At 38.9% G+C, this 26679-nt stretch overlaps 2 protein-coding genes and 1 long non-coding RNA gene across 7 annotated transcripts; all 3 read left to right on the top strand.

The window, feature by feature from the left end:
• Positions 1-569: 569 nt before the first annotated feature.
• LOC107837075 (uncharacterized) lies at positions 570-15046 on the top strand. Its single transcript, XR_001663054.1, has 4 exons — positions 570-657; positions 1969-2296; positions 11846-14262; positions 14523-15046. It is a non-coding gene; the product is annotated as an uncharacterized LOC107837075 (long non-coding RNA).
• LOC103143384 (mucin-2) lies at positions 3148-13114 on the top strand. 3 transcript variants are annotated; one of them, XM_016675254.1, is made up of 12 exons: positions 3148-3255; positions 6645-6689; positions 7708-7740; positions 7910-8011; positions 8470-8556; positions 8708-8773; positions 8922-8942; positions 9034-9120; positions 10737-10841; positions 10948-10972; positions 11054-11136; positions 11670-13114. In XM_016675254.1, the coding sequence occupies exons 1-12, from the start codon at positions 3204-3206 to the stop codon at positions 11678-11680; spliced, it is 717 nt and encodes a 238-aa protein (XP_016530740.1). In that variant the 5' UTR covers positions 3148-3203; the 3' UTR covers positions 11681-13114. The 3 variants fall into 3 exon arrangements, with proteins under 3 accessions (XP_016530740.1, XP_007559961.2, XP_016530741.1); XM_007559899.2 differs by having other exon boundaries at positions 11667-13114; XM_016675255.1 differs by lacking the exon at positions 7708-7740 and having other exon boundaries at positions 3149-3255; positions 11667-13114.
• A 1745-nt stretch (positions 15047-16791) lies between the features above and the next one.
• On the top strand, positions 16792-21590 carry LOC103143383 (DNA damage-inducible transcript 4-like protein). Of its 3 annotated transcripts, none has more exons than XM_016675256.1 (3): positions 16792-16959; positions 19358-19479; positions 19861-21590. In XM_016675256.1, the coding sequence occupies exons 2-3, from the start codon at positions 19389-19391 to the stop codon at positions 20349-20351; spliced, it is 582 nt and encodes a 193-aa protein (XP_016530742.1). In that variant the 5' UTR covers positions 16792-16959; positions 19358-19388; the 3' UTR covers positions 20352-21590. The 3 variants fall into 3 exon arrangements, with proteins under 3 accessions (XP_016530742.1, XP_007559958.1, XP_007559959.1); XM_007559896.2 differs by lacking the exon at positions 16792-16959 and adding an exon at positions 19014-19117; XM_007559897.2 differs by lacking the exon at positions 16792-16959 and adding an exon at positions 19091-19193.
• Positions 21591-26679: the final 5089 nt, after the last annotated feature.

Genomic DNA, 26679 nt, shown 5'->3' with positions numbered 1-26679 from the left:
AAATAGCCTTTTAACCAAAAATGGTCAACTTCCTGTTGGACTTTAGACTTTTCTTTCTTGTTTCAGAGGTTTCTGAGTATGTACAAATTTTCAGCTCTCTAGCCTATATAATGTTTGTCCTGTTTGGTCCCGACTATTTTTTAATTCCAATAAAATAGTGAAATTCCACAAGTTTGGTGTGTTTTCCTCCAAAATGGTATAGTGTAGAGAAAAATAAGAAACATTTGAACCAATAGGCCTAAACAGTGCTTTTGCTGCTCAGGTTTAAATACACTTGTACTGTAGAAATCTGGTTCAACTTTTATTAAAAACATATGTTTTTTACATAAAACTGTCACTATGTTGTGATAGTTTATGAGACAGATAAGCTATTTTAAAAAACTAAGTAATTTTCTAACAGATTACGACTAGATATTCCTGTAGTGCTAAAAAGTTAGCCCTTTCCCAGTGCTAACTACAGAAATGCACAGCTTGCTCAGAAACAACCAATCAGAGCCAGAAGGAGGGTTTTAGTGCTGTCAATCATAGACATGAATACGTTGTCAATCACGATCAGAGCTTCCGGTTTGCTGTCATTCACTGTAACAGGTCGCCGCGAATGCTAACGCTAGTTAGCTTAGCCACTGATGATGGCGGATAGACAGCTTTTCTGTAATGGTAAGTTTTTTTCACCGTCATGAGCACATTCAGCAGTGTGTGCCAGAGGTTTACTGAGGACGGTTTTAACAAATATGGAAAAGCTTTATTATAAATGAAAGTTAAATAACCCAGCTTCACTTTTAGCTCGCCCGCATTGCTAGCTGTGACGTCAACCATCTTCTCCGTAATTTGCTGTCTTTGAACTTGATAAAACACAGTGGACCAATATCACCAGGGCTGGACCACAATGTGTTTTTTCCACTCTTCCTCCAGGCTTCAAACCTTGACCAAATTGAAAAATTACCTTTTTTCTCCTTGGTCGAGAACTATTTAAAAAAAATCAAATGTAGCATTTCTGATGAGACGTCTGACCAAATTTCAAGCCTGAATTACGCTGAGAAGCAATTTGCTCAGAAACTACAAACCAAAATCAATGGGATGAACAAGCTTCTGAAAGATTTTAGTAGAAAGCGTTATGTCTTTGGTTTCCCATTGTGATGAGTTTTAAGTTGCATAATTAACATTTTGAAGCAGGACCTGTAAACATGTGTCCCAGGAGATCCTCTGGCAGCTCTCGCTCTCCAAAGCAAAGACCTTCCTCATTGTGAAGCTGACAATCGGTCCACACGTTCTCTTGCTGTAAACCTCGCTCTTTTAAAATAAAGATCCCCAAAAAACAGGATGTGAGCCTTCACTTCCTCTGATTTGAGTATTGTGCTTTGAACAAAGCCGAAAAAATAAAACCTGAGAAATTGCTTATCGCTTAGTTTTTTTTTTTTTTTTCCACATTTGCAGAAGACGGTCTTGTTTTTGGGAGTGAGGTGTGTGAAAGTATTTGAGCGAAGGAGCGGATATTTGTGATTCTTGCGTGGTATTAGGGTTGTGTATTCTTGGCTTTGTCTTCCAAGTTTAATCAAAGAAGTCACAGAGGTTGATGGGGAGGAAACACCTTTGTTGAAAACCTGCCAAAGAGCAACTTCCCCTCTACCAAGTCGGCACCTACCTATTCGGTTCAGACGAACGGTACACAAGGGGAAAAAAATAAAAGTCAACACAAACCACAGCCAAAGACATGAGCAGATGATGGGTGGGTTTTTTATATAATCAAGGTTTCTGAATATTTTCCTTCCACATCCTTTTCCAGGCTCAGTTTTCACAGATTTTGTTTCCACAAGCTACTGCTATGGACAGAATATCATAGCAAAAGTCTTCTGGGTTGTCGACATTTTTTTATTCAGCGGACTTGAAGTTGCAGGGATGAGTTCAGGTAAAGTTAGAGTCATGCTACAGCTATGCATTGAGTAAATGTTCAACAACTCTTCTTCTCAGATGATGCCATCTACATAAAACTCTTGGAAAAAAGTGAAGAGCCCACTGCACTGAACCCCACTGAAAGCCTCCTGGTTTTTCCACCAAATATTGATTTCTGAACTCTTCCTGAGTTAAAACGTTAGTATTACAACGACCAAGAAATTCAAATTAGTGCATAAATCTCTCTGCAGCCTCATCAGTACACACAAACGCTAACATAATGACCCGCTAAATCTGTGAATGGAAATTAATTTGGAGCTCTCCGTTTGAATAGACAGCATGTCGCTCAGTTTTTTTGTTGTTGACTCATTTCTGCAGGCCTCAGTGAGGAATTTAGAGGTTCTGGGTTCTTCTGGGACGACCTGGATGATCCATTTTGAAGTCACTTCAGTGGGAGGGTTCATCACCGTTTCCTGTTTTCTCCATTTGTGGATAATGATTCCCCTGTGGTTCTTCTCTGGAGTCAATAATGATCTGTTGATGCAAATAACTTTGTTTCTCACCTTTTCTTTAATTTATTTATGGGGGGTTTTTCAACCTGATTTTGGTTGTCTGACATGTAATGTTTCAGACTTTCGGGTTTCTGCAGGTGTGGCTGGTGAAATGAAACCTTAAAAATGTTGTTGGTGTGACGATCTAATGAAAGGAGCAATAAATCTGTAAGTGGCCAAAAAACGTTCTCAAAGTGGATCCACTTCAACACGGCGAAGTGTTATCTGTAGGCGTTGCTCCAGAAGAACAGTAAGACACCATGGCATGTTTTTAATTGTTTATATAAGAAAACAAGCTGGTGGTTTGTTATCCTCACATTCAACAGCAGGTCCACATCTATGACAGTTTCTCAGCATCTCTAATGTTGCAGATTCTTCAGCAGTCATTTGCTTATCTCCTGTAATTGCTGATGAAATTGCTGCTGTGTCGTCCCGGTCTCCTCCCAAACCCATCCGACGTTGTCGGAGCAGGAAAAAATAAGCGATGGGTGTTGCCTCAGACTGACGGGTCCAAACAGAGATTATTGTTTAAATGGACTGGGGGCCGCGCTGAGACTCGCCACATCCACCCACTTTACGTCAGAAAGGGAAGCCAGTGTGTTTCCTCCCCTTCTTTATGTAAAGGAAGTGCGAAAATAAGCATCAGCGTCGGAGGGACCAGGCTTGGACACCTTCTTCTTCTTCTTCGTTTTTTGCTTTTTGTCGTAAAGTCCACCCAGCTCCAGTCTGCAGAAGAAGTCGGAGGAGATCCACGCTGTCGCCATGAAGTCCATCAGGGTTTTCATCCTGCTGCTGCTGGGATCAGCCGCACCAGGTAGGGTCTAAATTGGATCAAATCCTGTAGGTTCAAACTTATTGGCTAAAACTAATTAATTTGAATGAGAAAGTTAAATCCAATGCTTTAATTTTAGATTACTAGTTGGTTTATTTTAAGACTTCATTCCTCCGGGTGCGATTTAGTTTTGGTTTTCGCCGGGATAAAGATCACATGTGCAAAGAAGAGACTCACAGTTTGAGTTTATCTTGTTTCCAGAAATTAAAAATCTTGTGCAGCTTTTTCAAAGTCCCAATTTGCTGTAGTTATTATTTTTGACGCCCCCTGTGTGACATCCAGCCTTGAGAATATGGTTTAACCCGACTGAGGGAGAGAAGAAACGGACTGGCTCCTGGTTTGTTTTTCCTCGCCGCAGCCCTGCGCCGGGCTGATAGGTGATCTAACTCCAGATAACCAGTGGGAACCGGGCTGCCCCCCCTGTCACAGAAACAACAGATTATTGTCCTGCGACCACAAAGGTCCCTGATGGAAACAAACCGACTTCCAGCAGTAAACATCTGGAGGAAACACCCTCGCCGGGGCTTTGTAATGAAACTGTGCAGGCTCAAGCTTTGACCTTGTTAAATCAACATAAGGTCACCTTTTTTTTTTTTTCCAACCTACCAGCTTCAATGCTTCAGCCATCAAATATCTACAGGACTTGTTAAAGATCTTGCAAAAGTATTGAAGCGTCTTCAGTGTGGGATTGCAAGTTTATCAATTATTAATCTCATTAAAAAATGGCTACAATCTGCAGATTTTTCATTTATCCTCTTCAGCCTTCTTATGCGATGCTAGAAATACTTTAAAAGATGCAAATAAACAATTTAAAAATTCAATTTTTAAATAAGAAAATCAACATTTTCTGTCTAAAATTCAAGAAAAGGTTTTTTTTTTCCCCCTCAGAATCAGTCGAGAGGCTGGTGGGAACTCTGGAGGAGCTGCAGAAATGAGAATCTGTGGAGATTATAAACTATTAACAATCACTTCCATAAATATGGCCTTGACTGAAATGTTGGCAAGAAGAAAGCTGTTGTTGAAAGTCACAAAAATTCCTATTGAAAGTTTGGCACAAGTCATGTAGAGAGACGCATGAAGAAGATGATTTAATCAGATAAGAGCAGATTTGAACTTTTTGCCCTACGTTCAACATGCTAAATGTGTGAGAGAAGGATTTCACTGTGAACGCGTCACCCAGAGGTAAAACACGGTGGCGGCAGAGTCATGCTTTGGTGATTATTACTATTCAGGAGAGACGAGGAAGCTGGTCCGACATGGACGCAGCAGTCCTGGTTGAAAACCTGTCAGATTTAAGACTTTTACTTTAGAGGAGGTTCACCATGACAACCAACATTCAGAGCTACAGTGGAGCTGGCCTATTCAAAGTTCAATGTTTGTAGATTTTTCCGTGGAATGTGGCTTCAAATTATTTGTGGAAAATTTGCAAATTCACAGATATTTCTGCAGAACATTTACGTGCCGATAGCAGAACTAATTTTTTTGTTTTGCACTTTTGCTAACTGAAAACTTTTAGCACACTTAGCTTCCTCTAAATCAGGGGGTGCCCAAAGTGCGGCCTGGAGCCATTTGTGGCCCTCGAAACAATTTCACGTGGCCCCAGAATACAGCTAAAAGAACGATACCAGTTTGGCCCCATAGTGGACACTTAAGTCACGTTTTAGCATAAAAATTTCCTTGAAAAATTCAGTGGAAAGTGTTAAGTACAACATGTTTTTTAATAGTCGCTTTTGATTTCACAGTAAGTGGGGCTATAAAAATGTAGCAATATTTTACTTAAAAAATGGACAAGAGCACCTTCTTCTACTAAACTTGGTTAATAGAGGAGGGTTTTCTAAAACAAAAATAAGTTCTAGTTTTTGTTTGGAATAGACTAAAAGTTTTTCTAGACCAAATAAACTAAAAAAAAATCTTAAAAAGCTAATTAAGACAAAAGAAAATTGTCCACCTTTTTTTTCCTTATTGTTTAATGTATTAAATAAAATTCACAACAAAATTATTTTGTCCTTTAAGCTGTAGAAGCAATATGGCCCCTGGTTGCTTTCAACTTTGGAATTTGTTGCAAAAAGTTTAGACACCCCTGTTCCAAATTAAATTTTCCAGATAAATCCTAAAGCACTAATTTGCTTGAGTGTTTTATAAACCTTCAGTCAAATAAAGTTCAACATGTTTGTTGAAGGTTTGGTTATCTGCTGCTAAGAATCTTTCAAATAGTTACATGTTTATATTTATGCTCTTCTTTTGAAGTTTACACCACGGCTCTGTTTTTTCCTCATTTTTCTCAATGATTTTCTCTAAAACAACAGACATGCAAGAACAAAATAAGATCCGCACAGAGGAGATGAAAATGTAAACATAAAAATGTCTAATGCCATCTCGGAATAATCTGAATTATGTTGAGATGTTCAAGGTTTGTACTCTTTCAAGGGCAGGTACAATGTGAACTGAAGCTAGTGTCTTAGCATTAGCTTCCACTAAATGCCATGTAAGTGTAGCGCTTTAGCATTAGCGCAACAAACTTTTAAGTTAGCGTTGTCCACCACTGTCTATAACAAAGAATACTCATGTCTGTGAAAGTCCAGACCTCAGTCCAACACAATCTGTGAAAAGGTCTGAAAATCATTGATGTTTACAGACAATCTCAACAAATGAATGCCACACTTTTCAGATTTTTATTTATAAAAAAATTTCCACTTCACGTTTATGCGCTGCTTTGCATCGGTCAGTAACAGAAAATGCAAATACAATTCATTGAAGCACAAAAAGAGTTATGAATCTTTTTGGTTAAATCTCACTTGGATTAAATGTTTTTAAGGATATAACCTTCCAGACAGTTGACTGTTTGAGTTGCGCTGCCCAGTCTCTTATCTGCTGGTGAATATGAATGAAGTTGGCGCAGACAGAGGTTAAGACAGGAAGCCTGGCGCAGGCCAGTGGGCCAGCAATTGTCTGTCTGCAACAGGATGCAGCTTCTCACTTAGTAAAGAGGATGTCCATCCATAAAACACCAAAAAGCCACGACTGTCTTGACTTTTCCTCCTCAGCCTGACAGAAGATACAGGTCTTTGTCTTTGACTTTTAAAGCTCTGCCAAACAGGAATCCTGCAAAAAATGAAGCGCGAACCTTAAAATAGAGAACATGTCAGAGGAAATGTCGGACGAATAGAAAGTGGGACTTGCGTTTCTGTGCCAGATTGGTCCTAAATGTTTCTCTATGACCTCAGTGGAGGAGGATGTTGAAAACACCAGGATGTTCTGGCTCGTGTTAAAACATGGCAACATGTTAAAAACCTTCAGTTGGAATATATTGTACCAGCAAAATCAACTCTTTAATGTGTTGCTCTAGCTTTAGCCATCTCTCTGCTTTTCAGTTTCATCATCTGAGGCATCCACATCTCCAGTGAACACGACTGCTGGTGAGTATAGAAATGAAAAATATAGTCCAGCAAACTTCTCAAGTTTAATAAATTCACGTTAGATTCTTTAATAAGGTCCAACTGTGATGAGTAGCCCTCAGTTCTTCCATTCTTAACTTTTCACAGTTTTTCAATCCTACGAACAGAGGTGCATTGCTTTGACATTAGTCATATCTTCTTAGATCAGCAAAAGTAGAACTGGAAACTGCAAGAAATAATCATTAAAGTAGCTAGGATGATTTCTACTGTGTGTATTAATGCATATTAATTTAAATTTGGTGTTTAAACTATTGGAATAGGCAGTCATAAGTACTTCAAATCGCCGATTTTAGCTCTTAGCAAGCAGGTGTGGTCCGTAAATACTGAGGATCCGATGTATAGTAATTATCTACCTACATCTTAGAATCAGTGAACCCATTCTTAAAAAAAAAAAAAAAATCCCACAACCTTTAAACTGCTGCTTTTCTAAGCTCATGTTGCAGCTAGCTGTACTGCAATTCTAACACCAGGAGAAAGTTCACTTTATTTCTGTCCTCTTTTTAAAAACAGAAATGCAGATGTGGACATTCAGTCCTGGTAAAAACACTGCACTCTCCATCTAGTTTATAGTTTTAATGTCCGAACTATTTAAAGCTAACCTCAAGTGTACAAAAACGCACATCAAAACTAAATATACCTCAGTAATACTAGATATATTCAAAATGCATAAAAACCTATCATGTATATTTATAAATAACTTTGTTTTCTGATGTGACTGTATCAGTGCATCCATCCACTTTCTCCCTCGTAGCCTGGATTTGAGCAGGCGCTCGTACCGCCCCCTTCCAAATTATCCAATTTTTCAAAACTGTCCCAGAGATGCAATCTTCCCTTCAAAGTCTTGGATCCAACAACAAAGCATCACTCTGGTTTAGATTGGGCAAATTGAAACCTTAAAGTCCCAGTAGACGGAGCAAATTATGAAAGCGATAGCAGCTCCTCTCTCTGAGATAACCGTCCTGCTTCTGCTGCTTCACAGATCTGTCACATGAATCAAATCGAGAGGATCCCGGTGAGTAAAGTAGTTCAGATGATTAAAGTGTCTTTACTTCATTTGGTAGATTTGTCAACAAGCACTAACAAATCGTAGAAGCTTGTTAAATCTAAAGACAGTTATTTGATATTATGCGCTATATGTACCGTTCAATTCTTGGTATTTTCTTGTTTTTAATCCCTCAAAGGACGAACAACAAAAAGTCCAACAACAGCCTCATCTTTAACAGCTACCATCACATCAACTCTGTTGACAACCACACCTGTTCCCAAAGACTCCACCACTAAACGTAAGTTTGTTTTTGAGTCATTCTACACTCTTCCTCCATATTTTTTACTTTCTTGCTCATAGATATTTTAATTAATTTGTAATCGGAGACTGCGTACATTTTATCATTTGTTTTGAAGTAATACGTCCACATTTTAGGTTCAGTCGTGTTAGCATGAAGGCTAAAAGACGACAAGGATGGTGACAACATTTCTTTCATTAATGACTTTACTCTTGGCAGATTTATGATTCATGTTCAAAGCTTGAAATATTGTTTCAAACTTCGAACATCACTTTGTCTTGGTTTGTCACATTGAATAAATAAAAATCTAGCCACTCTAGAGATTGGACGCCAGACTATTAAAGCAGTTTCTGAGAGAATGTTTGGCTCAGAAAGTGATAAATATGGAAAACATGACCAATAGTTACCTGAATAATAGCAAAGGGTGTCTCCTTTCTTTCTCTTTTCTTTCTTTCTAGAAAATGATCTTACATCTTCAACGAATACGATGACTTCTCAACCACCCAGCAAGATCACGACAGACAACAATCAAACCACCGACCAAAGTGAGACATTTCTTGATATTTTACTGGTTTTGTTTCTTTAATTTTCTTGCTTTTATTTCTCCACATCCTGTGGCCTGACGTTGATGTAAAAGAACATTTCAATGTGCGATGTGGTGCTTGAAAGATGTCTTGTTTTTTCTGTTTGTATTAGTTTTGACCGCTCCAAGTTTGAAACCCAGTTCCCCGCCTAAAACAAACGACACAAAAGCGACTGAAGGTGAGAAACGATTCCACCATGTGGGTCGGATAAAGCAAAGCTGGTTGCAATTTTTAAGTGTAGCAACCTGGTTTAAAAGATTACCTGGCTCTGAAGACATTTATTATTTACTGTGTTTAAAAAAATAACTTATACCTGCTGTTCACAGATTCGACTGTCTCCACTAATGGTACGGTGCATGTTCTCTCTATATTTTTATTTAATTTCTTTCTATAGAATCGCTAATTTTAAGGTAACATCAGTTTCATTAATTAATTCAGCCACAGCAGCAAGTGACATGATCGGGAACACAAAACTGAAATCCAGTGAAAGGCAAAAAAAGGAAGCAGCTGAGCAGAAAGCTGCAGGTAAGTTCAATGCTTTACAACGCTGTAGATGATTAAAATAACACTGATGTATCATTTAAATATCAAGACGGACAGTCGGACATTACCGGCCTATTTTAAAACTGTCAGATACATTTTTAACATTTTGATTGACCTGCTTCTCCTCCAACCTGACAAATATTGTGACATTTTAGAGAAAACTTTTAAAAACACCAAACTTTTGTTTGTTTACAAAACGTATGGCTTTTTTTTTTTTTTAATCAATGATATGAAAGAGAACTTCGCTGATTGGCTGGCGGCCGAGCATTTTGATTGGTTTAATTTCTGAATGTTGTGAGATGTGACATTTTGCAGTTTACCAATGAAACATCTGGAAAGGTGACTGGTGCTATGAAAAAGTAGTTTTTTTATTGCTCAATTTCAGATTAAATAAATAATGTTTTATAGTTAGTTTTACCTTCCAAACGCCTCGGTATTTTTCCCAGAAGTCTTTGGAGTCATCCAGATAATTCTGGCTAATTAATTTAGCCACACTGATGGAAGTCAGGGACTTTGTTTCTCATCTCTTCTTGAGTATTTTTCAATCGGAGCATCATGTGTTGCCTTTTGAGATCCCACTGCCTACTTCATGCTGTCACACAGGTTCTGTTTGTGATTCAAAAGACACTCTTACAAGGCCTGGATGCTGCTAGTGAAACTGAACTACATTAAGGCAATTAATCGCAGTTAATCAATTAATTTTTACATGAGATTAGCTTAATTCCCTTAGACCTAGTGGAATATATTGGGCTGTGGTTGCCACTAAATATATGTTGTATTAATTAGCACCATGTACTTTTCAGTTAAGTTGTCGTATATGCATGTTTTCTTTCTGCAGGTGGAGAAACAGACTTCTAGGATGTTTTTTTTGTATTCTTCTTATCCTTCTTTCTCTTTTAATGTCTTGCCCCGCTTCTCTCCTTGTCTTTATTCTCTTTCTCCCTTTTATTTAGAAGAAATTTTGGTAGCACTTTGTTTGAAGGGGTGTGCATAAGACTGACATGAACATGACATAACTGTTTACAACGGTTGTCATGAAGTGTCATTCTGTAAATAATGACACTTTTAATGCAAAGTTGCACTAAAAGTTGCATTGAAAGTCCAGTAAAAGTGTAAACTTTGCATTATTCAGTCAATAATGACCCTTTTAATGCAACATTCTATGAAAATTTGCATAAAAAGTGCATTAAGTGTCAACTTTCCTTTAAAAGTGTCATTATTTATTGAATGACACTTCATAACCACAGTCATAAAGACTTGTTGATGTTCGTGACTGTTATGTCAGTCTTATGCACACCCCTTCAAATAAAGTGTTACTCAAATTTCTAATGTTTCTTATATATATATATATATAAAGTGGAGCATTATAGAAACAGCCTGAACTGGGATTCTTCTTGGCACTCAGACAACAATACTGAGTGCCAATCTACCAAACAGGACTGATTAAGTAAAGGGTTTTATTGATTCAACCCAAGTGGATCCAACATTAGAAGTCCAGCCCCACTTTGTAAACTGTTTTATCTCTTTCCTTGGTTGAGGTATTTCTACTGATTCACTAAACAGACATGTCAGACTGGATGGATGTTTTACTCTTGTAGGCTCAGACAAACGGCTGTGGTGGCTTCTTCTGCCTGCTGCCCTGGTTGTAGGTGTCGCCGCTCTTTTCTTGAAATTCAAAAGTAAGAAGGTCCACGATCACACAGGTACAAACCAGCTTTTCTCTCAAATACTTCCCTCACTTGATAAGTTCAAGGTTTAATCAGTCATTGCTTCACCCAACGTGTCACCGTCTTGTTTTCTGCTCCTCAGAAACGATCGACACCGGAACTGAGAAGTACGTTTGCTACTGTGAGGCGTTAATTATGTTTTTAAACGTCTTTATCCTAGGTAATCATGCATCCTTTTGCCCCCACAGCGCATCGTTCCAGAGCAGGCCGGAGAGCAGCAAAGATGGAGTCATGCTCCTGGGAGTGAAGTCATCGGGTGGCGAAGAAAATGGTGAGCCGCCGTCCCACTGCTTCCTGTCGCAAGCGCTTTCTTCCAGACGCAATCTCCCAGTTATTCCAGGGAAGTCACTGGCTTTTAATATCTCGTTGTGCTCTACGGGCTTCGGCGGCTCTGCCGGGCAACAGAAGGTGTTTCCTGTGATTTCTCGCCCCCGCCCTAAAACAAGTAGCTGGGATTGAAAGATAGCGACTTCCTTTCATAAACACTGATTCTTTTGGACTGGAGCTATTGTGTAGGCCTGTAAATGTCAGCGCAGCCCAAACGCTGGAGGAATGTGTTGATGCCTGTCCGCCACCTAAAAAAAATAAAATAAATCTGGGTAGGTATCCTACTCCCCTTCCTACCACTTGCCTTGGCTCAAAGCTGCAGAAGGAAATGGATTCATGCCATAGGAATTTTGCAAAGGAAGAAATTGTTTACGTTGTTTCAGACTAAAGGATGTCTTGAGATTTTTCAGAAAACATCATGTAATTCCAATTCAAGCTTGTTTTCCATCATTACTTCTGTTATCTGTGTTACAGCAGCTGCCAGATAAGGAGAGGAAAGTCTACTTCTGCACCTCCAACGTACTGCTGATCTGAAGCCAACGACTGATTTTGGTTCTTAATTTGTGGAAGTACTTTTGCAAAGTAGGGAAATCTCTGAAAAATGTAATTTCACACATAGAAAGAGCAAGTTGTGCTTTACAACAAGGACTAAGCATGTTTTGGTGGATTTTCCTCATGAGAAACTAGCAATAAAATTAATTTTGGCTATGTTCACATTGCAGCCCCAAGTTACCCAAACCCGACTTTTGTCGAATCTGATTTTTTATTTTTTTTATTTTTTGGCATGGTTGTTCACTTCCAAATATATGCGACCTGTATGTGTGCTCCGGTGTGAACCGTAAACGAAAGTGTCCCGCATGCCCAGTAGAGGGCGCAATAACGTCACAGAGCGTGCTCAGTGTTTTGCCAACCGCCATAAAAAACCCCGTAGTGCTCAGCATTTGCGGAAGTAAACGTGGATGCTAACGGTGGAGAATAGCTTGCGATTCTGAAGTTATCCGACCGGAGCAACTTAATCCTCATTATTGTCCGCCATGGTTGTTGTTTTTCTTCCCGCTTGCGCGTATCAGGACGCTGAATAGTGACCTTTGTCGAGTATCAGTGACGTTCAGGATCTGGCTGTTAGGATTCAGGTCACATTTGAAAAGATCGGTAGATATCCAAGTGGTCTGGGTCGCATTCGAAAAAAATCCAATCTGTGTTGTTCAGACTGTCATAAAAATACCATATACAGGTCGCATTAAGGCAAAAAGAAATAAAAATTTATAAAAAATTAACTTGGGTCACTTCGGACTGCAGTGTGAACGCAGCCTTAATTGTCTACAGTGGATGAGTATACGTTTAAAAGTGGTTTTGTTTTCTTGTGAAATGTAATATAAGCTTAAAATTTATATCTTAAATAAACTAGGATTCGTCAAAGATTTTTTTTTAAATACCCCTTCACCCAAACACATTCATATATTGTTTTTACCCATATATTGTTTTTACCCGGATTTGTTCATTTTTAAAGTGCACATAACAAACAGCGCCTCCTACAGGTCACGCTGTGTCTGATTATGATGCATGTTCAGGATGAGGATAAACACACGTTTTTGTCTTAAACAAACAAAACTCTAAAACAATAAAAGCTTGCATTTCATCCCAATGTTTTGTATTTAAAGACAAACACTAAATAACCCATGCTTGCTTTGTGTTGTTTTTGTTTACTGGTTTCTGATAAGAACATCCACCATGATCTCCACAAAAAGCAAAGCTTACATTAGGAAATGATGGTTTATAATCTTAACATTTAAAATGACTATTATTGCTGTAAAGCTAACTTCTGTCTGCTGTGAAGTTCAGTCCACAAACACATTTTCCCTACAGTGCACTTACCTCAGAATCCTCACCTGTTTAATGAAATAAATCACTTTTTTGTTCAGCCTTTTATGTTTTTGCTCTTGATTTATCTCTGCTGGGATTTTTTGTTATTATTCTAGGTGTGTTTTATTTTGGTGTAATTGTACTTTCCTCAATTTTGATAGAGAAATGTTGCTGAATTTTTCTTCAAGAATCAGCATGAAATAACACAATTATTGTATTTACTTTCAAACTGCTGGAACTGCTTTGTGCTTTATGTCATGAACTATCGGCCACAGTTTCATCAATAAAAGTTTGGATAATTGTTCATTTGTGTAACAAATGTGTCGTGGTGATCATAAGAAATACTTTTTAGAGGTTTTGAACATTTGCTTGGTGCTGATTTTGTGTTAAGACTTGAGGAGCAAAATGAATCTTTAGGGTAAACAGTTGCTGTATTTTTTGGCCAGCAGAGGGCGCTGAGCGTGAGCAAGTTACTGCATTTGCTGAGGAGTTTCATAAGGTTGTCACCTGATGTCCCCGTTTGATCTTCACACAGAGGAGCTCATGGAGCTCTGTCAGGTCACAGATATGTCCTTACTCCATCTTTGGGCTCAGTAAGGTGAGATCAGAGGAACACTGGGCCCTCTTCCATCAAAACCGAGCGGTCATAATATGCAACTGAGGCCTTACCAACTGCAGTCTGGGCTCAGTTACTTTCTGTAATTGCAGGTGGTTGTGTTTTTTTTCTGCATGCTCTCAGCATTTAGAGTGCAGAAACTAATCTGACCAAATGTTTAGAGTCCCGCTGAAAGGTGAAGGTCCACCACACACAGACGAATCCTACAGCCAGACTGCAAGCCAAAGAAAAAGGACTGGACTGGCTGATCAGTGGTTGTAAGCCCAGTAAAGTTTGCATTTATGTGGAAATCACGGTCCCAGAATCTGAGGGGGGGATTGTGGAGAGGCGCAGAATCCATGTTGCTTGAAGTTCAGCTTGAGGTCAGTGATGGTGCAATGTCATCTGCTGGTTATTGTCCCCCAGGTTTCTGATGTCCAGACACAGTCGTCTACCAAGACTTTTTAGAGAAGATGTATGGAGATACTGATGCTGCCAATAGTACCAAAAGCTACCTCAATGACCATGATGTTACTGTGTTTGATTGCCCAACAAACTGGTCTAACCTGAACTGCGTAGATTGGAGGAAGACGAGAGACTCCAGACCCGAAGGTTTCCATTAGAACCCAGAGACCTTGGTGTTTTTCCAGTTTCTCCTGATCTAAACTGATGTATTCAAATTTTTATTTCTGCAAATTATGATTTTTCTCTTCCAGCTAGTGAAAACATGACATTTAAGATTAGCCGTGTCTGAAGTGAACAGCACAATGTCATTTTTTAAATGTATATATGTTTTGCTTCCCCTAATTGATCTATATGGTCTTTTCTGCAGCTGCTTTGTTTTTTTTTTTTTTTTTTTTTTTTTACACAAGGGCTTCCACCGCTCACATGAGCAGCCGTGTTGATGTGTGAGGATCACGTATCACCCAGAGCATCGTCTGCAAAGGAAAACAGCTGTCTCTCATTGCAGTTAAGAGCAACTCAGCAAAAAGCCTCTGCAAGCGGCACGTTTCAGAGAGCAGAGAGGTGCCAGCCGCCATGCCAGGTGCTTTCACATGGACCACATGAGCTTCATCTGGACTGCGGCTGGTTGGTAATCCGAAACACGGCTCCTTTCATCTTCTGGGTCTTTCATGGAAACGGAAGGTGGAGCAAATTTTCAGTCACGTTTCGGTCAATTACGTCTGACCGAAGGGGAAGGTGGAGGTCAACAAAATGCCACGTGTTTGCTGCACAAAGCAAGAACAAAATGTGACATGTGACGGGACGCTTTTATTTCAGGAGAGAAAAATGACAGAGAGCCAAGATATTAAGAACAAATAATACAAAGGATACAGTGGATCAAAAAGTGTTCACACCTTGATAAACCTGGTAAAATGACAGGTTTATATGATGTAAAAAAAACTTTTCAAACTTTCACAGCTGAGCGATCAAATGATCTTTTATGCAACGTGGTTGCATAAGTGTGCACACCCATAAACCATTATATATTCAGCTTTAGCATTCAGTCATTTAATGAAGGTTATCATTGTGGCTTGGTAATAATTGCTGACTGTACCTTGCAGACATTTTTGAAATCTATCAGATAGTGAGGACCCCACAGGTCAAATCCCTCTTCATTCTTAGCTTTTTAGCAGAAACTTGAAGGTTTTAGGTTAAATCTTTTCATGATTTCATTCACTTTGGAAAAATAAAATCCCAGTTCTATCTGAAGAAAAGGAATCCCCACAGTATGATGCTGGCCCCACCATGTTTTACTGCGGGTTGATTTTATAATTGTGGGAACCTTTTTAATGACACCACGGTACAGTGTCCCAGTGGTTATAGGCCTGGATGTTTTTCTTAGAATAACAACTTATAGTAGCCCTACCTTTTTGCATTGGTTGGTGGTTTGTCGTTTGATTGGTCGGTTGCTTTCTTGAATTGTTAGCTTTTTCCTGAGAGGGTTACTGACTGGTTGGTTGGTTGGTTGGTAGATTGGTTGGTTAGCTGGTTTGCTATTTGTACTTGGCTTGGTTGGTGTGGTTTTTGCTTTGGTTGCTTGGTTGGCTGATTCTCGTGGAGGTTGGTTGGTTGATTAAGTATTTTTCTTAGTTAATTAGGTTTTGGACAGTAGACAGCTATTTCTTTTTGCCAGTCTATTAAGTTTGTGGTTTGTGGACATTCAAAAGAAGCACTTTTTCATTTTTATTATATTGTATGTTTAAAGGTCTAGAAATATATAAGATTATGTTTAATGAAGAAATTGTTGTAAATTAGAATGAAGGTGGTCTCCCATCACCGTGCAAGAACAAGCTGTTATAGACAACAGATGAATGTTGGAAAGCACAATGCTAAAACTGTGGATGGACTTTAAGTAGGCATGAAACAACGACCAAGAACTAAGTGACTTAGATAAATATAAGATACATTTTAAGATATATGCACTTTAATCGCAAAAGTGGTTGCCAGATTTGTTTCTCTGGATTTTTTTGAAATTTTAGTTTAATTGTATCCTTTATATGTTTAGTTTTAAGAAACGTCATCAGTTATTTTACTCACGTACCAAATTCTAGAAACATAAACCATGACCTCTTCAATGTGCCAAAGTTTCTATAAATTTAGAGATCTGCTGTTTGTCAGCATTGTCTGTCGTAACGACTGCCCAGTTAACCCACATTGCAGCTAAATCTGACTACAGATCAGGTTTCAGGCCATGCGTCCACAATCAATCCCTTTTTTAAACGTTCCTCTTTATTGTATGTCAATGAAGATTTCTCACACGTCATATAACCGACTGAGCTGATGATGGAAAAACGGTTTTCAGGCTCGTAAAGTTTTTATTTGACAGTGCAAACGGTCCAGGACAAACGGCTGTCTCAGCAGAAAGTGAACACAAGTGAGATAAAAGTAGGTCAGATCTGAATGAAAGCTTTCTCATGACGCCGTGCATTCTCAAGCTGAGCTCTGGTTCAGATGCACGCCCCGTCTCACTCCAACCATTTATTCATGATATCTCCATCGGCAGATGAGATTAATATACGGCACTTTTTACCCATTTCAAACATTCAAACTGTTGCTGGTATTTACTCCTTCCTTAAGTTACTTCACACTCTGTATGTCTGCATTCATGGGGGGTAACATTACCTAAAGAGTGTGACTTTTTTCCCCCCCTCGGGGCATATTTGTCTCCATGTGACAGGGAGAAAGCTATCTGTCTGAGGCGCCCACTGGATTCCATTACCCTTCATTCAGCAGAGCAGCTGGGGGCAAGTGAGCCAGATCCAGTTACAGCAAGAAAATCTTGGTAACGACGGAGCGTGTTGAGAGGTAAGCTGCTGATGAGACGTACTACCGGGCCTGTGCAGCTCCTGCCAGGTCCACACACACCGTAGACACACATCCACGCATGTAATGACAGTGAGAAAGGGGCATTTTAGGGTTTCTGTGCAGTTCTTCATTTGCTTTAAGCATACAGAAACAAATTGTTTTATATTTTGGTTCTAATGAGCCTGAGTTTCTTGTAGTCTTTTGAAGTGGTCTATAATAATAGACTCCAGGGTTTCTGAAGGTCTTTGAAACTTTTTCTCTGTTCTCTGGGTGCTTTTTACTTTAGCAGCACAGAATATTGGGCTGGTAATTGTCTAAAAAACAATTGAGGAAAGTAAACAGGTGCAGGATAGAAGTGGTAGTATTAGGGCTATATTTAGATAAAAGTTATGAAATGTTTAATTCTTTGTCATTGTGTTGGTCTTGGTGTATTTACTTGGGGTTTTGTTTGTTGTGATGTTTTGGCTAATTATTTAATTTGTAGCCCTAATGTTTTTTTTCTGTTGGTTGGTGGTTGGGTTGTTCTGTATTTCAAATGTTTTTTGTTTTTTTTGTTTTTGTCTTGATTTTTTTTTTCACAAGGGGTCACTGAGTGGTTTCTTGGTTATTTGGTTACATTGTTCAGTGATGGTTGGTTTGATTGGTCTCTTTTTTGCTTTGATTTGTTGGTTGACTATTTGTTTTGGCTGCTTTTTGAAGCCAAGATTAATTGGTTGGTTGGTTGGTTGGTTGGTTGGTTGGTTGGTTGGTTGGTTGGTTGGTTGGTTGGTTGGTTGGTTGGTTGGGTTGTGAGTCAGGCCACTATTTAGTTGAATGGTTCATTTGTTTAATCTTTCTTTTTTGTTGCTCCTGTCTGGGACAGAACATTGTGCGTTGTGTGCTTAAAAATAAATAAGCTCAAGCTGAAAACATTCTCATCTACTCCCAAAGAAGCTGAAGAGCTCAGTCTCAATAGATAAATGATAGTTTGTTTGAGCTTCCTTCACTTTGTAACTTCTGTCTAAAAATGACTGGTAATTTTATTAAAACATTGTGCTTATATTATTGCTGAGCAAGAAACATTTTTTAATTTGAAATTGAATATATGAAACTAGATAATTTTGTCCCATGTGACAAACAGTCTGGACCCGGCTGAAGTACCATATACTTAGCTAATCACCTCTGTCTGCAGCTCAGAAAGTCATCCACAAGCTTCAGTCAGTGCAGAACTCAGCTTGCCATATCATCTCCAGAACCAGTTCACCTGGCACACCCATGGCTCCCTGTCAAATGTCACATAATCCCTCTTCTTACATTCAAGGCCATTGATAACCTCACTACTTCATACCTCAGTGAACTGCTGCAGAGTCTTCCTCCATTCACCTCTCTGTGCCCTTTGCTCAGCCGTCTATATATCTGTCTAACCCTCTATACATACACAGATATACCTATATCAATATCTATCTATCTATCTATCTATCTATCTATCTATCTATCTATCTATCTATCTATCTATCTATCTATCTATCTATCTATCTATCTATCTATCTTTTTTCTTTTTTTTCTTTCTTTCTTTCTTTCTTTCTTTCTTTCTTTCTTTCTTTCTTTCAATAAATTTGCCACAAATACACTGTCATTATAATTGAAAAAATAATTTATAATTTACTAAGCAAGTTATTTAGATTAATTACAACCAGTGATGTTTCAAACCTTTATTTCTATTAATTATGTTACTGCTAATGGAAACATAACATTTAAGATCAGAATACTATATAAAACCAATAAAAAAGTTGCGATAGATAGATAGATAGATAGATAGATAGATAGATAGATAGATAGATAGATAGATAGATAGATAGATAGATAGATAGATAGATAGATAGATAGNGATAGATAGATAGATAGATAGATAGATAGATAGATAGATAGATAGATAGATAGATAGATAGATAGATAGATAGATAGATAGATAGATAGATCGGTCAGTTCTTCCACATAGCAACACATTTTCTCCACCTATAGAATTTCCAACTGAACTAATCTTTTAGCCAATCAGGAACGTTATACGTTAGGCTTTTGAAAGACGCGTTCTGATTGGTTAAACCCTCTGACCAGCTGAGTTGATGAAGGTATAAATATTACTGGGAAGTTCTGCGTGCATCGAGTTTGAATGTAAAAGGTACGTTTTCTGTGAGAGAAAGTGGCGTGGAGTGTGGCTTTATTTCTAAAAACTTAGTTATTTTTGTGGATTCAAGGTGATTAGTTTGCTTGTACATTTTTTTCGTTTTGTCAAGCTTGATTAAAACCTAATTTTTAGTTGGGGACTGCCGAAAGTAGCGTCAGTTAGCTGCTTTTTATGACTTATTTAAAAAAAAAAAGGTGCTGGTTTAACTTATTAGCGCTTCCCCCTGTTTCCCAGGCATCTGTATAGTGGATAAGTAACAGTCACCATGGTTGCTACGAGTAAATTAAAGACTAAAAACACGGAGGGTATTTCGGAGTTGGTTGAAAGGCGGTACGACCAGGTGTGCATCGAGAAAGGTAAGCCTGCTGGCGTTTTCTGTGCGTTTTATTGTTGGCGAACGTGTTGATTATTTCCAGCTGCTTGTTTGTCTCTGTGTGCTGCATGGCTGCAGCAGTGGAAGGGGGAGGGATGGCTATACAGGATGAAGTCATCCCTTCAGCCTCTGTGTAAAAAAAAAAGAGCTGATGCTTAACCCCATATGCCTGTCCTAGAGCTTTATAAATTTACTCTACTCAGTTAAGTATTTGATTATTGCATCTTTTTGTCCTTTTTCTGACATACCTGTGCACTGCAGCATGCAAACTCATTATCTTACTGCTGCATTGACATGCATATTGTTGAAATGACAGTGTTCCTGTATTTGATGTGCTTCAACTTCAATCTGTTTGGTTTTACAGAGTTGGATTTCTGGGATCACTGCATGGCCGAGCCCCATGCGGCCGCAGACGTAACTGAGGACAGAAGCTGCCACCAGTTGGCTAAGATGTTTGAAAACTGCCTGTCCCGGGCCAAGAAAACGACGTTGCACTGCTCCTCTGTTCTGGTACCAGAGAAGCTGACCCGGAGGATAGCCTGCGAGGTTCTCCAGCTGGCGTCCTGCGAGCCCTGCGGCCTGCGCGGCTGCATCCTGTACGTCCACCTGGAGCTGGAGAAGGGCTGGAAGCAGCTGGAGCGCATCGCCTGCGACGCCTCAGTCGTTCCCACGTTTGAGCTGACTCTTGTGTTCAAGCAGGACGGTTTGGCGTGGCCCAGCCTGCGGGACTTCCTCTTGATGGGCTCGTGCTTCGGCCCGACCTTCAGGCACGTCATCAAACTGAGTCCAGGTTTCCGTCTGGTCAAGAAAAAACTGTACTCCTCCTCGGCTGGCACTGTGATAGAGAAGTGTTGAACTATGTTGGAAGCGAGAAAGTGTCTCTCTGTGGTGAAATGCACTTAAAAACTACAAGTGAGACCAAAGCGTTGTCACGTTTTCAGCTCTTTTGTACAAGTTTGTCACTGTAAGGTTAGGATTTTAAATGGTAAACAAACCAGATATTTCTGACTTCTGCTCCTTAAAAATTCCCTCTTTTTTCCTTAGAGCAGTTCCTCATTCAAGCACAATTTTACAATTTACCTTTTCAAAATGAATGTAAAAGTGTTCACGTCTACATGTTTGTGGGAGACGTACTTCTGTCAAGGGCACTAGCCACTTTGTAGATGCATCTGTGTTTCCAGATGCTTGAATGTTGAGCTGCAGTGACACAATGGGAGGTTTTCTTCCGAGAAATAAAAGCATAGTTTGGCAGTTTGAGAACAAGGCGATTGTTTACGTGCCCTCACTCAAAACTCTGCTAAAAAAAAAAAAAAAACCTCTGCTCTCACTCAATATCTCAGTTGTTTAGATTTGATGCCTCTTGAATCCTGCAGTATTTGCTTGAACTTTAGCTCTCTGGTGCTTTTCCTCTAAGAGATTTACATCTTTTGGAATAATTACCGTTCCAACCAAAATGTTTTTTTTTTTGTGCAAGAGGCAATAAATTTCTTTGCAGGAAAAAACAATTTCAAGGACAAACGGAGAAGGGCATTTTTCCTCCAGAGTCAAAGTTGTGGGTGAGAGCAATAGATTAATTTCATGAATCTGAGGGGAAACTGGATTGAAAATGTGTGCTCCTAGACTTTTGAATGGAAGAATTCCCATTGAAGGCGTCCAGGCTTGACTTGCAGACCATTGCAAGTCAATGCAGACTTGCAATGGTCTAGATGCAACTAGATGCCGGATGCATCTAGTTGTGATGACGTGTTCGGGGCTGCAAACATTAAGAGCTGTGAAGACGCCGTCATGGCGGGGGGGGCTTGTCACACCTGGGAACGTGGAGGCCTTAACTCGTACAACTGTCCGATCTGCACTCGGATCACAGCAATGGGCTGTTCTGTGTGAATGTTTTAATGCATTTTTATTTTTATACTGACCGATGCACCTTTACAAAGCAAGAGCCTTTATATAAAATTAAAAGTTTGGTTCACTTGGTGTTGGAGGCTCGGCTATTTTTGTGTACTTCGGTTTGTGACATTCTTTTTCTTTTAATCCTTATTTATTGTACAAGGCAAGTACTTGTTCATTAGCCAATAAAATATTTTATAATTTTTACTGCCTAAGCATTATTTAGTGTTTGCTCTTTAAGCATTTTTATTTTTGTTCAGTTGACTTGAATACTGTCTTTCAGCATCATTGCTAATCAAACATGATTGAAGTTGGTTGAGGTGCTTTGTACCAACTTTTACTTTAAATTGGTCCAAATATTCCATGCTGCATGGTTTGTTTTAAAATTCTGATGGTTTGTTAAAACCTGCAAGCAACTGGATTACCATGTACTGGAAGGTGTTGAAGTTAATTTAGTGCTTTGCAATAAATTATTTGAAAAGTTATATTCTATATTTGAGTTTAAAAAGTGAAACTTGCCACTTTGTAGTAATTACTGCTAAGTAGCTATATTTGAATTCAACTTGCATAAGCTAAACTTTAGACTTGCTAAATTTAGTTCTGAGACATTGCAAAAACTCTACTGCCAAGATTATAATGGCTTCTACTTTTTAAAGATTCTGCACTTGGACAAAATAGTGTGCTCAAGTTAAAAGAAAATGATTTACCGGTTAATTTGAGACTGAGGAATCTGCTGTTTCTCAAACCATTTGCAAGAACTTGTGGCATTTCTCAGTTATGTAACTGTAATTACTTTAAAAGGCCTGTTAAAGAAAACATTGAGAGTAAAATTATGACACTCTGGTGAGAGATTTTTCAAGTTCTTTTTCTTTCCAAAAATCCTTATCGTTATTGTTTGAGGCTCTGGAAGGGCTGACCTCATCTAATGATCTACCACTTTGTATGAAACTGTAACCAATTAAGTTATGAGGTCATTCTTGCACAAGCTACTGAACAGACTGACACTGTTTTTGCAGTTAATGGAAAGATCACATGAGAATATGCAAGATCCAGTGTCATTGTGAAGGACAAAGAAGCACTGACCATCTCCTGAGGCGCACACACACAGCACCCCTCGCCCTGCTGCGTTAATGTGGGTCAGGACTATAACCCTCTATTGTTTAGCCTGTCGAGGTCTGCAAAGCTGTGGGAACTCTTAAACATATGACATAATCTAAAACTGGACAGCATTTTATGCTTTTAACTATTAAAATGGTTTAAATTATTGCTGTAAAAGTTTTTACATTATAACAAACACCAAATGTATTACGGGTTACGCTAGCCTAACTGCAAAGTTTATTGTCTTTTTGAAAGATGAACCAGCTTTCACCCATAGCCACTTTTTATGTTTCATCTGAAAAGTCTGAAAGCTGTAAAGTGGTAGATTTCCAAGACAGTAATTATGGTCATTTGAAAAATATCTAAAGGTTTTTTTATTTCCATGCTAGCATTAGTTAGCTTCCTCTTAGCACCAGTTATCCATTTTTAGAAGTAAAATTGAGTGTCAGATTAAACTTATCATATGATGTATGAATAGCTAAGTAATTAAAACCTTGTGAATACTGTCTCATTATACTGTTTGGCTAGGTTAGGCTAATTTCAGTGCTGTCTGTCTTTATGCTAAGATGAGCTAGCTTTATCTTGGCTCCATTTTGGTCAGAAGATTTGGGAGTGGCAAATTAGCTTCTTATCTAACTTATGTTAAGTTAATGAATATAGAAATAAATGAATGAAAAGATAAGTTCTGGGTTATACAATGTTTTACCAACTTAAGCTAACTGTAGCTTGGCCATTGCCTTCCTTTGCATTTCTGTTTGATTCTCGTCTCCCTTCTGTGCTCTGTCTGGGCTTTCTCCCTTTGAGTTTGATTTCTATGGTAGAAATTTTCTGATCTTAACGAAGATTATTACGGAGCATCGAGAAAAGAGTAAAAAAAAGCAATCTTGACTTATTTTCTGGAGATCCTGTGAAAGTTTCTCGAGAGTCTGTGTATGTTTTGCAGGATACAAAGGGTCAGTTTAGAGAAATAATGATATGATCACAGCAAATGTACACCCATGGGAGAGATTTATTATTTGTTTATGTGTTTATTTATTCCTCCATCCATTATATAACACGCTTATCCTTGCAGGATCTCCAGCAGTCAACAACCAGGAGGCAGGGTACACCCTGGACTTTCTCATACATAAAACTATTCCCAAGCTAAGCCTAGCTTAGCCTAGCTTAGCTTAGCAATGTGAGCTGGATTCACTTTCAAATGTTTAGATTTTGTCTGGAAGATTTGACAGCAATGAAATGTTAAACATTTTATTTTGGCCCCCAAAAAAGTCAGATTCATCTGCACTTCGCTGAATTCACTTTAAACTTTGACAAATACGAAAGTGATACATTAAGTTTCTCCACCAACTTTGCCAAGAAACTGAAATAAAACATTTTTCTCAACAGTAGCCTCCCTCATGATTTAATTTCACATATTTCCAGTGACTGCAATGTTTGCAGCATTTTAAACATACATGGTTTTTACAAGAAAATTAATAAACAAATTCATATCTCTCTGCCGAAGAGCCACTCCAACATAACCGTTGTAAACGTAGGCCTGGTGGAAAAGTACTGAAAGTGTTTTCATGCAGCTGAAATCGATATAATCTCAGCTGCACTGTGCTGGCTTGGCAGCTCATTTGCCAAAGCTTATGAATCTAGCGGTGGCACTTGAGATCCTCGGTGTCAGCATGATTCACCTCAGCTTGCACAGAGAGAGGCAGCGCTGTGATGTGCTGCCACAGCCTCGCAGGCCGAGTCTCACTGAGGAGGGTGATTGCACAAGCACTCTGCCTACAGATGTTTACCAACTTTGAGCCACCTTTCTGCCCCCGCGGGGGCTGACAGGGAGGCTCAAAGTCACAGGATAGGCCTGTTTGTTGTGAGGTCTCAGAGATACGCCTGGCATGGTTCCATGTTTCCCTTCCTCCTGACCCGTTTTACTGCCTCCTTTTTGGAAGAGGGAAATCTGATAAACTTGGCTGGAGAGTGATTGCATGTCACCCTGGGACTCCATGTTGCTTATCTCGACGTGTTTATCTGCCTGCTGTTGGTTTGTGTGTATTTTATGTCAACAATGCGTTTTTTTATTTTGTATTTCATCTTTTTTTTGAATGTTAAAGATGGCGTTGTTATCGGAGACTCTTTTCAGACTTGCTATTATGAGCTTTTTAAGATTCAGAGTCTTGCCAGCAAACTCATGTTTCTATATAAAATGCGGAATAAAAATAGCAGTGGTATGCTTCCTGTTGTTTCCCTTTTCTTCACCACTCTTGCTCCATTTTTGACAACCACTGTCCCTTCCCCATCTTTAAAACTCCTCAGCGTTGCATCTTTATTTTTGCTTTACGTAAACATGGTCTGTCTCTCTAAAACACTCATTTTGAATCCTGTCCATTTGGGCCAGACTCAGTAAATATCTGAACATCATCAGCTGTGCCATCTCCACTGCCACCTGCTGTCTCTCTATTAATGCCACTGTCTAAACCTTGGATCATATCTGCTCTCTATGCCTTCTTAAAAACCTTGCTTTTCATTTTAGTAGCAATCCTTTTGTCACAAATCCACACTTAACTCTTGTCAGCTCATGCACCGTCTCTTCTTCTTCCCTTTCTCTTATCACCTCAGTTTTAAAATCCTTACATTGACTCCCTGCAGCTCAGAGAATATACTCTGAAATACTGTTAGTTTATAAATCACTGAAGAACTACTGTTGTTTTATCAACCTTCCAGACCTCTCAGAGCTTCTGGTTCCGATCTGCTCTGCATACCCAAAACCAGAACCAAGGATGGAGAATCAGCATTCAGTTTCTATTCACCACAAATCTGGATCAAACTTCCAGAAAACTGAAAAGATGCTGAAACACTGAGCTTCTTTAAATCAAAGCTAAAACCCCTCCTGTTTAGTTTCCTTTGATTCCTGGTAACTGAAACATTGATTAACATTGATTAGCTTGAGGATTTTAATGATGACATTTGAGAAAATGTAATGTTTACTGCTTGTTTCATAACTGGTTGCTGCATCATGTCTTTATGGTGTAAAGCATTTTTTAACTGCCCCATGCTGAAATGTGCAATAAAATAAGCTTGACTTAATGTTAGTGAGAACGCAAGCATCAGTGTTCTGGATCAGTTGTAGCTCTCTGGCTGACTTTTTATCCAGACCCGTTGCAGTGACTAATGCAACTTTAGATGAATACATGGATGAGATTTTCCTCAGACATTAGTCATTTAATCCTACAAATATTCTTCAGGCGATAGAAGGCCGACTTTGTAATTATCTCTATGTGCCTCTGGACGTTCAGGACTTTGTCTATCAGATTGTTGAGGGAAAAGGTTTGATTTAGTGCTCAGTTGTCATCAGGAGACAGTATCAGTCCAGAAGAAGAGGGTTATGTAAGTTGGGGATCGTGATGTAGTCTGTGAACATCGTACTGTGTCCACGGTGACTCCTCTTTGACCTCATCTATCTCTCGCTCGATTACCTCTGCAAACCTCGAGAGGCTCAAAACTGACCCCTTAACAAATCACACCTCTATCTTTAAACTTCTTGTGACTAACACTGCACACCTCACTACTGTCTCACTGCCATTGCCTTTCTCTTAAACCACTCTCACATTAATTTATGGCTCATCTACCTTATAGATACGCTCATAACATTTGAGCTATTCTTTTCCCTTTGACTCTCTGATCTGAATTAAGCTTTACTCTCGTTCAAAAGCAAACACCATTAACACTCATAAAAGGTGGGATTTAAAGAGATTTAAAACATAAAAGTTTATTTTCCAAGGAAAAGGACTTTAAAGACAGATTAAAAATGTCAAATAAAACTGAAACCACAGCAACATAACAAAAAAAAGAAATCCAAAAGAATTACTTTGTAACCACTTAGTATAACCTAAATTTGATCTCTGACCTGGTCTTTGTGTGACCTTTACTGTTTGTCAGTTTTAGCAATACTTAGAAATATTTGCTGAAGAGTTGATTGCTATTGATTTGGAAAAGTTCCATATTCAGGTCAGGTAAAACAAATGACCTTACAAACATCTTCAAGGGTCTTCAAGGCAAATCAATAGGAACAGATAGCACTAAACACACAAGATCATCCAATCTGACTGCAGATAGTGCACACAGCAGCTCTCCCAATTTAACTTTGGATTATTCAAACTTTTGTTTTTAGATTAGATAATTTTCTCTTCTCCTGTCCAAAAACTAATCT

This window comes from Poecilia formosa, unplaced genomic scaffold (genome assembly GCF_000485575.1).
Source record: "Poecilia formosa unplaced genomic scaffold, Poecilia_formosa-5.1.2 Scaffold111, whole genome shotgun sequence".
Classification (NCBI taxonomy): domain Eukaryota; kingdom Metazoa; phylum Chordata; class Actinopteri; order Cyprinodontiformes; family Poeciliidae; genus Poecilia; species Poecilia formosa.
This window is presented reverse-complemented; position numbering and strand designations above follow the sequence as displayed.

Bases quoted from the DNA above. Each gene is read 5' to 3' on its own strand.
- LOC103143384 (XM_007559899.2), top strand. From the start codon at position 3,204: ATGAAGTCCATCAGGGTTTTCATCCTGCTGCTGCTGGGATCAGCCGCA. The intron at 8,012-8,469 runs GTAAGTTTGTTT...CTTTCTTTCTAG, and splicing joins CAAAGACTCCACCACTAAAC to AAAATGATCTTACATCTTCA. The intron at 10,973-11,053 runs GTACGTTTGCTA...TTGCCCCCACAG, and splicing joins ATCGACACCGGAACTGAGAA to CGCATCGTTCCAGAGCAGGC.
- LOC103143383 (XM_016675256.1), top strand. From the start codon at position 19,389: ATGGTTGCTACGAGTAAATTAAAGACTAAAAACACGGAGGGTATTTCG. The intron at 19,480-19,860 runs GTAAGCCTGCTG...TTGGTTTTACAG, and splicing joins CCAGGTGTGCATCGAGAAAG to AGTTGGATTTCTGGGATCAC.